This window comes from Harpia harpyja, chromosome 9 (genome assembly GCF_026419915.1).
Source record: "Harpia harpyja isolate bHarHar1 chromosome 9, bHarHar1 primary haplotype, whole genome shotgun sequence".
Classification (NCBI taxonomy): domain Eukaryota; kingdom Metazoa; phylum Chordata; class Aves; order Accipitriformes; family Accipitridae; genus Harpia; species Harpia harpyja.
The window spans coordinates 21,074,623-21,087,085 of record NC_068948.1 but is presented as its reverse complement, the minus strand read 5'-3'; the positions used below and the strand labels follow the sequence as shown (position 1 = coordinate 21,087,085).

The following is a 12,463-nucleotide window of genomic DNA, read 5'->3' as shown; positions in this document are numbered from 1 at the left end:
TCCCTGCCCTCCTGTCCCTCCCCAGGCACCTGGCTCCCTCCGAAGCACAGCAGGGGGTGCGCTCTCTACCCTCCCTGACTACGCCCGACAATTTCAGCTGGCTCCTTTGGTGCCAAGGGAGCAATGTCCAGGCAGCTGTTGTCCTCCAAAATCAGCCAGCGTGGACTTGGCCACGTACATGGGAAGGTGAGAAGCAGATCTGGTCCCGAAGAACATCCCCAAGATAAGAAAGCAAGAACAGCGATAAAGGTGGCAGGAAAATCCCCATCGCTACAGGCTGTGCAATAATCCCACTGCTGGTGCTGAATAATCCCCAGTCAATAGGCAGGAAATTAGGTGAGAACAGACAGAGATTTCTTTTTAATCACAATTTAATGAGGTGTCTCAGGCTTGGATGTTCTGCTCTCACACTTTGTTTTACAGCCCTTTATTTTGGTGGGTTTTTTTAGGCCACCTCTTTGTCTTCATGCGGATGCACGAGATGATAATTTTTTGTGGTTGTTGGTTTATTTTTTCTATTATCACCATGAGAAAACAACTACAATAGTCCTCATTATGAACTGGGCCCACATGTCAGCAAATAAAAGCCAGCAAAAAGTCTTTCATGGGCTCTAATTGCTCCATCTGATGCCGGCCTTGTTTCCTCCTCATTGTTTCCCAGGAGCTCTTACTTTTTCCACATTTTGTACAAGGTTTGCCACAGGCCAGCAGTTTCCTTCCAAAATGGGGAGAAGAAAGCAATGTGGGGTGATGAAACCCAGAGCATTCCTCTTAGGAAAGCTGGTGAGATGTCACCGGAGCTGCCCAGGGTCTCACTGTGTACCAGGCAGCAACAGCTCCTGTGAGAGCAGCCCACTGCCGCCTGTTCAGGATGCAACTGCTGCTGATGTTAAAAACCCAAAATGCCAAGACCTGGCTGCAGTGAAGCATTTGGGGACGTCAGCCCCTGTGGTGTGGGAGCTGGGATTTTCACTCTCTGTGGTCCATGTGCCTCGGCCCCCTCTGCCTGCCCACGGCTTGGGGAAGCCAAGGCTTCCCCCCCAAGCATCCCATGGGCTCCTGGTTTGCAGGTATGGCAGGAGAGGGATTCGCTTCACGAACATCTGATGAACGGTTTCCATGGCAACCTGTCCTGGTTACAGCTGGTGACGGTGGTACTCCAGGGAGGTGAGTGACACTGTGACACCAAGGGGGGCTGTGCTGAGGTTTGGGCTATACTGCTGGGTACCCCTTCTATTTCAGCCCTGGCAGCACTTGAGAAATCTTGAAACTGTCTCCTCTGTCTTCTCTAAGCTCGGTAGCACGTGTTGGACTGCTGGGCTGGGGATGGTCCCCTCACATGGGACCCGTGGATGGCAGTACCTGTCCCCAGTGCACAAGCACCTTTTGCCTTTGTGGATGATTTCACCCATGGGGTGCCCCGGCAGGAGGGACAGCATCCCCAGCATGGGAAGCCGCCCGCCGTGGACTGTCCCCAGCACACCCCGGACACAGCCACCCCGCTGCTGGTGCCTGTGTTTTGCCGTGGATGGGACTGGTGGTTTTGCTCAGAGAAGCAGCCCCATGCACCCAGTGCTGCCCAGCCCAGCTCCAGGGTGCTGTGCCCTTGTTTGCATCCCCTCCTGCACCGCTTGTGGGCGAAGGGGTCAAGAGGGACCCTTTGGGCTGTAGGAGAGTAAGAGACAGGGTAAGACAGAGTGGCAGAGGAAAGTCCCAAGAGCTCTCAGAGAGCCGGGAAGGGAGGCAAAGAGAAAAGCAGCCACTTGCCTGGCTCCCTTTTGCTCCTGCACACCATCTGCTGCATTTTCCCTTGCCTGGCAAAAGCAGCCTCCTCATCCTTTCCCTCCACCCGCCGTGCACCAAAATCAACTGGGAAGCGGAGACGAGGGCAGGAGGTGCTGCAGACCTGGAGGGGTTGGTTTGCTCATCGATGGCATCCACGGCACTCTCCACAGAGCTCAGCAGCGACTGGGTCTGGTTCGCCGTCTCCTTCAGCAGGAAGCGGGTCACGAACTGGTCCACGTTGCTGCCGCTCTCGTACACCTGCCAAGGCAGACAGCGAGCACGGTGAGACCCAGCACCGAGCAGCCAGCGCCAGCGGGCACCCTGGCTGGTGCAGCATCCACCCAACATCCCACACGCAAGCTGGTCCCCTCCATGCCCCCAACTGTAAGGGCCACAGGAGGAATGAGCACATGCTTTCCCACCCCACGGGAAGCATATAGCCCTCCAGCTTCCGTGGGTCACCCAGCATATAGCCCCTCCAGCATCCATCACCCCTGGGACAGACTTATAGAGGCTGTGATGGGAGTGTGGGCAGCGAGGCACATCAGCATTGCTTTATTTATAGATAAATAAAGCAATGTAAAGAAGCGATTACCCAAAGTCCATAGTTGCTGTCCTTACTGTGATCTTAAATTACCTGACTATTGCCTTGCAGGGCAAGACCCAGTGGGTGCAGGTATGAGAAGCGGCCGCTCCTGTGCTTTGGAGATCCCTGCTCTGAGAACTTCATCATGTTATTTAGTGCCTTAGCCCACAACAGTACGGCCAACACAGTGCTAAAGTTAAAGGGGTTTGGGACGATGAACATGGCTTTCACTGGGGAGCTGCAAGCTGAAGAAGCCTTCAAGCCAGCAGCAGAAAGCTCTGGCAGTCCCCACCCAGCCTCCCTTCCATCCCACACTGCAAGACAAGAGCCTCAGCATATTTTGGTATTAGAGTTTTTTATTCTGAAGTGGGAGAAAAGGAAAGCTCTGGCCTTTTGGGGCCAGAGGCAGGATGGAGACAGCCCGCGGAGCAGGAGTGCCTTCAGCAGGATGCAGGCTGCTCCCGGGGAGCTTTGGTGGAGGAGGACAAGCTGTTCGAGCAACAGAAGCTCCCAGGGTAATCCAAACCCTCCCAAGACAGAAAACACTTAATAAAATGTTTTAACAGCACAACCGATCTGCTTAAAGCACCCAGGGCCCCTTCCCCAGCACAGCCTTGCTGTGCCCTGCCCATGGCACGGTCCTGCTCCTCCACCTCCTGCCAGCCACTGGCAGAGGCAAGACACCGGCACAACCGGACGGACACTGGCCCAACCAGTACAACATTGGCCCAACACCACTCCAACCAGTCCAACACCAGCCCGACTGGTCTGACCCCAGCCCAACCACACCAAGACCAGCCCAGCCAGGCTACTGGCCACACCAGGTCTGGCTAAAGCTAACCACTCAGCATCAGAGCTAAAAACACTTGTGGTGAAAAAAAAGGCTCCTCTAAACCCAGACTCACTAGCATCACTTTTTCCCCAGACTCTTTCTAACCCATCAGTGCCTGCTGGGACAGCACATGGCCCTGGCAAACCCCTGCGTGCCGGCACCTGCTGGCATGGGACTCCTCCCGGACTCACAACTTTTTGGTGCGATGAGACGGGGATGGATGCCCCTGGCTCCCGGCATGCCACAAGCAATGACCAAACTCAGGGGTGAGACTGGAGTGGTCCCAGCACCACCAGTTGTCTGAGCACTCAGCAGCACAACATAAGTACCCCAAGCTCCCCAAAGCAAATTATTCTTGTTTTATGGTGAAGCGATTAATGAGGGTTATTTCCATGGCAACCAGAGCAGCTCTGCAAGAACCTGGAGGGCCTTTATCTCTTATTTTAAATCATAAAAGAAGAATGAGCTGAAGAAAAACACTTCTGGGGAAACTGGTCGCAGAGCTGATTTCTCACCCCTGATTTGGTAGGCGAGCACAAGTTTCTTGACGGCTTCTTGAGCATCCAACTAGTGTGGTGGTTAATGACTTCTCTCTAACACAAAAAACTTGCTCCCCTCCCTGTCACAGCCACGGTGTTTCTGGGGGAAGTGCATGATGCGGTGATTGCTGCCGGACAGTGATGCTGAAGCAAACTGCCATGTAGTATTCATGATCTCCTGCAGCTGCTCACTGTAGCACCATTGGGTGGCAGGGAGGGGGACATAAGGGGGGCAGGGATTGATGTGCTGCGTTGCTCTTTCACCAGCACAGCCCGTCCCAGGACACTGGGCAAACGGAGATGGGACTGGCTCCTGGCACTCCATGGGCTGCATGACGATCAAGCACCGGGGTGCTCCTCGGGTTTGGGGGATGCACTCGGCAGTGCACATGGGACCCTGCCACCTTTTGAGCCTTTCTCCAAGCAGGAGCATGCTCCCCTCTGCAGCCCTGGCAGAGTCCAGCACACTCCACCAGCACCACCATTATCTGACAGGCAGGTCAGAGGGAGTAAAGCCAGCATCAGTGCATGATACGGGGAGATGCGTCAGAAGACCGGGCAGGAGCAGGGCAGATCTCCCTGGCCAGGGATCATCAAAGCCTCAGAAACACAACTCTTAACACTGAGTGATCGCCTCTAAGTTTTATCTCCTTCCTCCATGGCCTGGCAATGTTTGAAAACAAGGTCAGCCGGCTTAGAAAAACCCGCTCACATGCTGGTTGTTAATAGTGAGATTTGTAACGCCCTGAAACCAAGCACAGCCGGTGCAGCACCACTCACCCATACAAATGAGCACAGGACGATGAGTATGATGGAGCAGTGTCCCCATTGGGGCTGCCTCAAGACCACCTCTGCCTTGCCGGGGGGAACCAAAGATCAATGTCTCCCTCGCTCTCCCCTTTGGGATTTTGCCTTATTTTACTGGGGAGTGGAGCAGTGGGTGCCGTACCATGAGACCACGCAGCCTCCTGGGGCTGGCTGCGCTTCCTCGCCTGCTACGGAGGGAGCTGCTGCTGTGCTATTTGGACCAGGACGCCCGTGCCACCATACAGAGCTCAGACATCTCCTGATAAGTCCTGCCCAGTTTTCCCTCGCCCCGGGCAGGCAGGGAGAGTGATGAACAGGCAGCCTGGGACCATGGATGCGGCAGCTGGTGGAGCATCACACCGGGCCCCTTCTGTGGGAGGCACAGGCACCACCTCAAGACAAAGAAACAGCAATTGAGCCAAGGGAGTGATGTGAAAATATTTGTTGAGCATTTGGATTGGGAAAAAAAATTTAACTCTAGTCACAAATATTCCTGGATAGCTGGACGATCTCTGTTCTCCCTAGAAAAATACTCACAACTCGCTCAGAACGTGCAATATATACTATATATATACGTGTATTCTTTCCAAGCACTGTATTATACATACACACAGAGACATAGATATCACATCCGAACAAGTCTGTATAGACAGTGTATTAAATTCACTGTTAAGGTACATCACCCTTCTTCTTCCTCTGCTGGCACGCTTTGGAAAGAGCCCTACACTGGGCCAAATCCACCCCTTTGCCCAGGCAATTACTTTATCATTTAATACATCTCCCACTACACACAGTCTGGCTAAGGAGGGTGTATTAAATCAATAAATCTCCTTGGCAAAGACATATTATTGCATTTGGGATCTGAAACAATTTCTTTTGTGGTTCCCCGCCTCCATGGCTGCTGTCCCTGCGCACACCCCTGCCTGCAACCAGCAGCCTGCCCATAATGAAGGCGTAAATATATTAATCAGGCGCTGAAACAGGCTCTGCTCTAATTACAGATAGGTTTTGATTAACTCTCACACCCAGCCCTGCTCTGATGGCTGGCGCTGGGGATCTGATTGCTGCCTTGGCGGAGGGTGGCTGTTCCCGAGGGCTGGGGGCTATGTCCCTCCTTGTGAATTTAATATAGACCTGCAGGCCTCTGGGAGCTGCTGCTGCTAAACACGGAGCTGTGCGCGCTCCTTTGAGTGGCCGATGGGATTATTCTTTTAATTAAGAGCACGGGTTTTCTGGGACATGATTTGCCCTGCTGAGCGCGGGAGCTGGCTGCAAGTGTGGGGCTGGCTGGAGCTGGGGGCTGCAACCCCCTGCCCTGAGAGCCCCACTGCTGCTCCAAGCACTACTGCACTGTAAAGACACAGTAATTCCCTATTAATGTCCCTTTCCAGCGAGATCCGCAACACCACTGCCTTGTCCTCTTCTCCTCTGATAGTTGTCCAAACCACGTACCGCATCCCCCACGGACACTCCAAGCTCATCAACTGATTTTACACCTGCTCTGTGCTGTTTATCCCACACTCAGTTTCCCTCCCAGAGGTGCAAAGAGTGCACCACGGCTTTTCCATTTCAATCCGTACATCAAATAAATGGGGTAACGTGCTGCTATTTACCTCCACTTTGCTGCCGCTCTGCAGGACTCTATAGCCTCTCTCCTGCAAATGCCACCAAACAATTTCCTGATCAACCCTTCCCATGCCTCGTGTGAATACATCGCTCTCCCTAGCATGGGAGCCTGCTCCCTTTGGAAAATCGTATTTATGAAGGCGCAGGCTATGTCGAGTGCTGTCTGATCACGCAGACTGACTCTGGGTGCTAGAATATAAGGCTGCGAGGGTATGTGTAGTTAAACGTTGGGATTTTGTTACCTAATTATAGCCTATAATCTTGGTTCAGCTTTAGGAAAAATCATACAGGTGATTCCCACATTCATTTAAAACAGCTTAACTCCTTACATTGAGATTCGTTGGATGGAGCCATGTTGGGTACAGAGCTATGCCAGCCAGTGCAGATGAATATTGGGGTGTCTGTGATGCTTTTTGGCAGGCCAGTAAGTCCAATAGCTCTGAAATTAAAATGACGGTGGGCTTTTTTTCCTCCACTTAACTGACTCTGGCCATTTGCCAACGTAGCTGTGACATTTGCTCTCAGGAGCCGAGTCTGAAATGTGTGTGCTCAGAGGCTTTTCAGCAATCCCTCGGGCTCTCCTGGAGCACATGTCTTATTTGGCATTGCAAAAACAAGTCATTAAGAAGACCAGCTCCAAAGGAATCCTTCCCATCGTCTTATTAAAACATTTGTCAGTCTGTCCTAGGGAAATTTAATGAGAATTGGTCTTATTAATTCCACCCTGAAGAGTTATTTCCTCCTTGCTTTGCTTGAGAAGTTAAAACATTTTTTGAGATAATATAATAATTGCTGCTCAATGAAGCCGCTTTGTGCCAGAAGCTCTTGGAGGGGCACACCTCCAAGCCTGCTCTTTTCCATCCAGCTAGTCCATTAGCTCAAGGCTATAAAGACTTTGGCATGACAGATGCTACCCTACTGCAGAGTGTTTTGCTGGCAAGCCTTGGTTGAGGAAGGAGCAGGGTGGCCACTGAAGAGGCAGAGGAGGGTGAAAAAAGGCATTTCTCCCTTTACTACATCCCCAGCCACCTGGCCTTGACGTCTGCTGCTGCAAACGGGTGGCTGCATGCATCTGCAGTGAGAAGCAAATGTAAAAGCCTCATTGAAAGGATGGCCTTGAGATTTCTGCAGCGAATGGCTCTCAGGAGACCCTCAGAAAACGTCATCATCTGACAGACTGGGGCATGAGCCAGAGACATTGAAAAATGAGAGGAGGAAGGAGTGGGAAAAGGACAACTTGCTTTAGCCACAGGTAGTTGGGGAAATACTGCCCAGTACTGGGTCCTCTGGTCAGTCAGCTGAGGTCCAAGGCCCAAATCCCACCCCTCTCTTCACATCACAGGCTTTTTATGTGCCTGTAATGCACCTTCCCCCACACAGCGGGTGCACACATTGGGGCACAGCCTGCTCAAAGCCCCGCCACAGCTCTTCCGGCTTTCCATTTCTATATGCACCTGCCCCAAATCTGCCCAAATTCTGGCACAGATTGATGAAAACACCCTTGGGATGTGTTACCTGTACAAATCACAGCTGGGATTTTGGTGCCATTGGGTGCTCGGACTTGCCAACACTGGTGTCGAACATCCCTCACCAGGCATTGCAAACTGATGCCTAAAACTGGGCTCTCATGGCCATGTTCCTGGGGGTATCAAATGACCGAAAAAGGAGATTTTCAATGTTGTTGAGCATCTCAAAGCTTCTTCACTGGCATTTTTAAAGGTCACTATTTAGCTCGTTAAGGCTACAGGATGTAAAATATAAATGATTCTGCACCACCCACGGACTCAGAGACCCCCCAGCGACAACCCTGCACCTTCCCTTTACCTTGCAGCGTTACAGCCTGACCAGCGAGGCTTTCCAGCGCTGGTTTTCAGCAAGATTGGCCAAATTGGCTGACATTTACCAAGCCTGGGGACATTGACGGCTTCTCCAATTTTTATTAACTCCAACCACCGCCAAAGCACGCCCACAGAGCAATGGCACTGAACCGAGGAGGCTTTTCAAATGGAAACTAAAGCCGATTCTGTTTCACTCACACTTTTCCTCCAGTTAAAAAAAAAAACAACAACCCAACAACAAACCCACTACCATGCCATGAAACACCTCTGTCAAACCTCATCCCAGGATGACAGAGAGGTTATGTTCCACCCACTCACCCCTTTAAAAACCAGGCATGTGTTGTGCTGTAACCTCTGAGTGGCTGATCTAAATTCATTGCTCATAATTGCCTGTTTTCTTCCAAGAGATATTTTCTTATAATTAGAATAACACTCAGACCTGCCTCTTGCTCCTTTCCCTCCCCCTGACTCTTAAATCCCTTCAAAAGCGGAGACCCAAAACTGATTGCCTGGCACATAATCAGTAGAAGAAACCTGAAGAGAACAGACACTTAAATAGTTGATAAATGAAAGCATTAACATATGAAAGACCCTCAGCCTTCCTGAAACAGCTTTAAAAAAACAAATGAGACACCTGTTCAGATAAAAAAAAAGACGATGCTATCACATGGGTTTTAAAAGTCTTTTGCTATAAAATACTCCTTTTATAAATCTCAGTGTTGGACCCTTCTCAGCTTATGTTTTCCTTGTCTGGTCCTGGAGGTATCCTGCCATGGACCCTTCCCAAGCAATTTATCACAGGACTTCCCTCTTCTCATTATTAGAAAATCTCCTTGCTGCAATACAATCCCATCATTTCTCATTGCAGCCACGTGGATGTGAAGGGCAGGTAGCTGTTGGCCCATGCATGCACTATACAGCACACCCCCTGAGGTCACCTATGGATCAAGAGGCATATGGCACTTGTGCACCCTATCCACTTACTTAGCAGGCAAAGAACAGACTTGGAAACAAAGGGTGGCCTCCTACTTCTGAACACCCTGGCTATAATTAGCCTTTCCCTTCACACAAGTTCCTAATTAGCTGTATTTAGTATCCACAAGACAGTAAATTAATACATATTTTATTTCAGTTTTCCAAGGAAAGTACAGACTTTGTTTTCCAAACAGGACCTACTCAAAAGATCCTGCAGATGTAACGACGTGGGATGGTCATGCTGCTGAAGGCTCAGCCTGGTTGTGCCAGCTGGTTATGCATTGACTTGGTCCCTGCCTTTCCTTTTGGTGGCTCCTTCAAAACTGCTCTTGGGCTATTTGGCAAGACCACAGCACTGATGTCTGGTGGATTTATTCCCTTCACCATACAATTTATCTAATCCCAGGAGCAATAGCCTTAAAGCAGGAGGAAGGAGGAGGAAAACCATGTCCTACAGGAGGTCCATGAGAGCTGGAGCAAGGGCAGCATGAGCAGGACCTCCAGAGAAGGTGCTCTTCCTTCTTAGAGTGAGAGGAGGGACATGAATTTTGCAGCGACAGACAAGCAGAAGAGCAGTGAATAAACATCTTAGTCTAAAAATAAGCTCCAAGAGGGACCTTCTTAAGATTCATCTCCCTGCCAGCCCCGCTGTGCTCCCTGGCAGTCTGGCAGCCCGGCTGGATCTCACGCACAGCCCTGCAGGGCTGGCAAGGAAATGGCTCCGGATGGCATCGCATGGAGAATCAGCTCTCTGGTCTGGAGTCTGAACAGAAAAGTTGGGGAAAATTCAGTTCTTGCAGAACCGGCGTAGCACTTTTTGCTCTAATTTGCAGTGCAATATTTTCTTAAATTAATTTCAGAGAAGAGTTGCAGAAATCCTGTCTGAGAAGATAAACAAATATGCCTTGTTTCCTTTTAGATGATTCTTGAACTATAAAGTTCTATAACTTTTCCAGAAATCCACATCATTTTTTTGCTATAGAAATTGATACTGAAATTGTTCAGAAAAGTATCTTTTAAAATATCTGGAACAATGACTCAGCCTTCACCAATTCACCACCCCATCGCCACTCTTTTCCTTTTTCAGACAAAACCATTCACCATGAATACATCTTTAACTGCATTACAGGAGTGTTTCAAAGCTGGTGTTTCATCATAAAATCATCCATCCAAGAAAGGAGCAAAAAAGCAGCTCATAATCCCTAAAACATCTCTCTCCCCATCAGGGCAGATCTCCATACTGCAAAGGTGAGGACAGACAGTGCTCTGAGCCCCCCCGAAACTGGCCATTTGAGTGTACATCCTGACCCCTAAAGAAGAGCCAAACACTTCCAAGGGGGAAGAGGATGACAAAGTGCGCAGGACCTCCTGGGGTTCAACCAGGTACAAAGTACCGGGAGACAAACTATTCCCGTGTTCGGCAGCAAGGAAGCCAGAGAAGCACTTCTCCAGAGGAGACCCTGATGTGCGGTGGGGTACAAATTTGCCCAGGAGGAAAGATGAAGCAACAGATGTGCTGCGCTGCAGTGGTACCCCATAGGCTTCAAGCCCAGACCAGGAGACCTCAGGTGATGCTCATGTAACCCCCACGGCTCAGTGCGAGCTGAGGTGGGCCCAGATCACGATGTCTATGGGAAGCCTCGTGCAGCTCACGCTGTTTGGCCTGGGCACTATCCAGAGCTGCCACCACCGTGTTGCTGTTACACCCTGCCACGGGCCAGCCTCCTGCCACAGCAAAGCACTGCTCCAGGAGCCTCAGGTGACCTCGGCGTGAACACCGAGTTTGTTCAGCAGAGCAGGAGAAAACCTGCTCAGGTAAAATGAAAGGATGAGATAAAGGATTAACTGGCGGGTGGGAGGAAAAGATTATTTTTAAGGATTATTTCTACTGACTATTTTACCTCGAGGTGTCATCATTCAAAAAAGAGCAATATATTTGGTAAGCTTAATTTTGGCAGGTAAGAATGCAAATGAGAGCACTCTATATTGCTGTTCTGGACTGTGCTATAAAACAAACAAACAAAAAATCCATCATTTTTAGCATCCAAGACTGGTGGCAGATAGTGCTTGCTCTGGGGCTGTAACTGAGCTGCTCGAACAAGCGCTGCTTTGCAGTGTGCTGCTGGTGGCTGAAAGCTCGGGGAGACCCACGGACACACCAGCACCAGCGGCAGGGAGAGGAGGTCTGCTGCAGCAGCTCCCACCGAGCCCCAGGAGCCCGGCATCTCCTGTTCACTGTGACGACATGTCTTAGGGCAGAGACAAGAAGGGTGAATTACAGCAGGAACAATTTAACTCACAAATAATGTATGCAAACCTATTCACCCATACGTATATACCTCTGAGCTCCCTAGTGCTGCTGGAGCATCAGCAGCTGGTACCGAAGGTCAGTACACTCAGTCTTCCCTTCATGATTTAGATATTCTCTCATCTAAATAATGATTCTCAGGGGAAAATGTGTTTGCGGCTGGTCTGGGTACAGTGCCTGTCCATAAGACACACGTGTTGTATTTGGCACCCTGACACAAGGAGGCTCTCAGGGGGTGTGTGATGTGTCACCACTCGCTCATATTTCCACTCCAGGTCCATTAAATGAGATGAAAAGGACTTTGGCAAGTGATAGACTGGCAGCAGAGTTGGCAGCAAGCAAGCAAGGAGTGAAACACCGTCTTTCACGTCTCCTTTTGCTCCCCTCCAGGACCGAAGGTGATGCTGAACATCAAGCCAAGGGTGCTCCAGGGCTACCCGTGGGTCCTCAGGCCTCCTCCATAAATCCCTCCTGCTGTCCCTCACTCCACCCTGAAGCCAGTCTCCGAATCCCTCCCTAATTTGTCAGCACCCCCCTTCCCTGCTCTGCTCACCCTGTTCCTGGCCCCCACTGAAGCAGAGTGGCACAGCCTTCCCCTGCACCATGTCCATGAGCACCAGAGAGATCAGCTCCATTTCATTCCAGTACGTGCATGGGAGGCTGTTGCAATTTCAGCTAAGATTTTGGGCAATTTTGCTTTCCAAGCACTTTGCTTCCAGCTAGGACAAGCCAAGGACAGTCACCAGCACTTCTTGGACCTGTCTGGTGCCCAACAGGAGCATCTCCAGGAAGGAAGGATTTGACCTTGAATCTGAGCTGCTTCGTCCTTGAGGGTGTTCCTCACTCAGCATTTTTGGGACTTCTTTGCAGCTTGATTTTAAAGTTTGCCTCACTGCTAAGGGTCAGCCTTGCTAATATTTCCATGCTCAGCACTGCAAAATGCTTATTTAGCAAAAGCAGGGAGCAGGAGCAACCCCAGTGCAGCAGGCGGTGGAAGCTGTACCTGGCAGGAACGGGGCTAATTAAGACTCTCGGGTTCAAAAACCCACAAAATATCCTTTTTTTACCAAGCTAAACACATTTCCTGGGGTGTCAGTAAGGGTCTTGTTCAGTGGTAGCCATCGCCCCAGCGCTGTCCCTCCGGGTCCCCACGCACTGTCCCCCGCT

General features: G+C 50.6%; 1 protein-coding gene across 1 annotated transcript in view; it reads right to left on the bottom strand.

Annotated features, from left to right (window-relative positions):
• Positions 1 to 12,463, bottom strand: part of NECAB2 (N-terminal EF-hand calcium binding protein 2) — a 90,043-nt gene that overhangs the window by 4,590 nt on the left and 72,990 nt on the right. Inside the window, exon 6 of the mRNA XM_052797646.1 lies at positions 1,907 to 2,043. Within this exon, the coding sequence (XP_052653606.1) occupies positions 1,907 to 2,043 (137 nt within the window). The remainder of the gene's footprint in view (positions 1 to 1,906; positions 2,044 to 12,463) is intronic.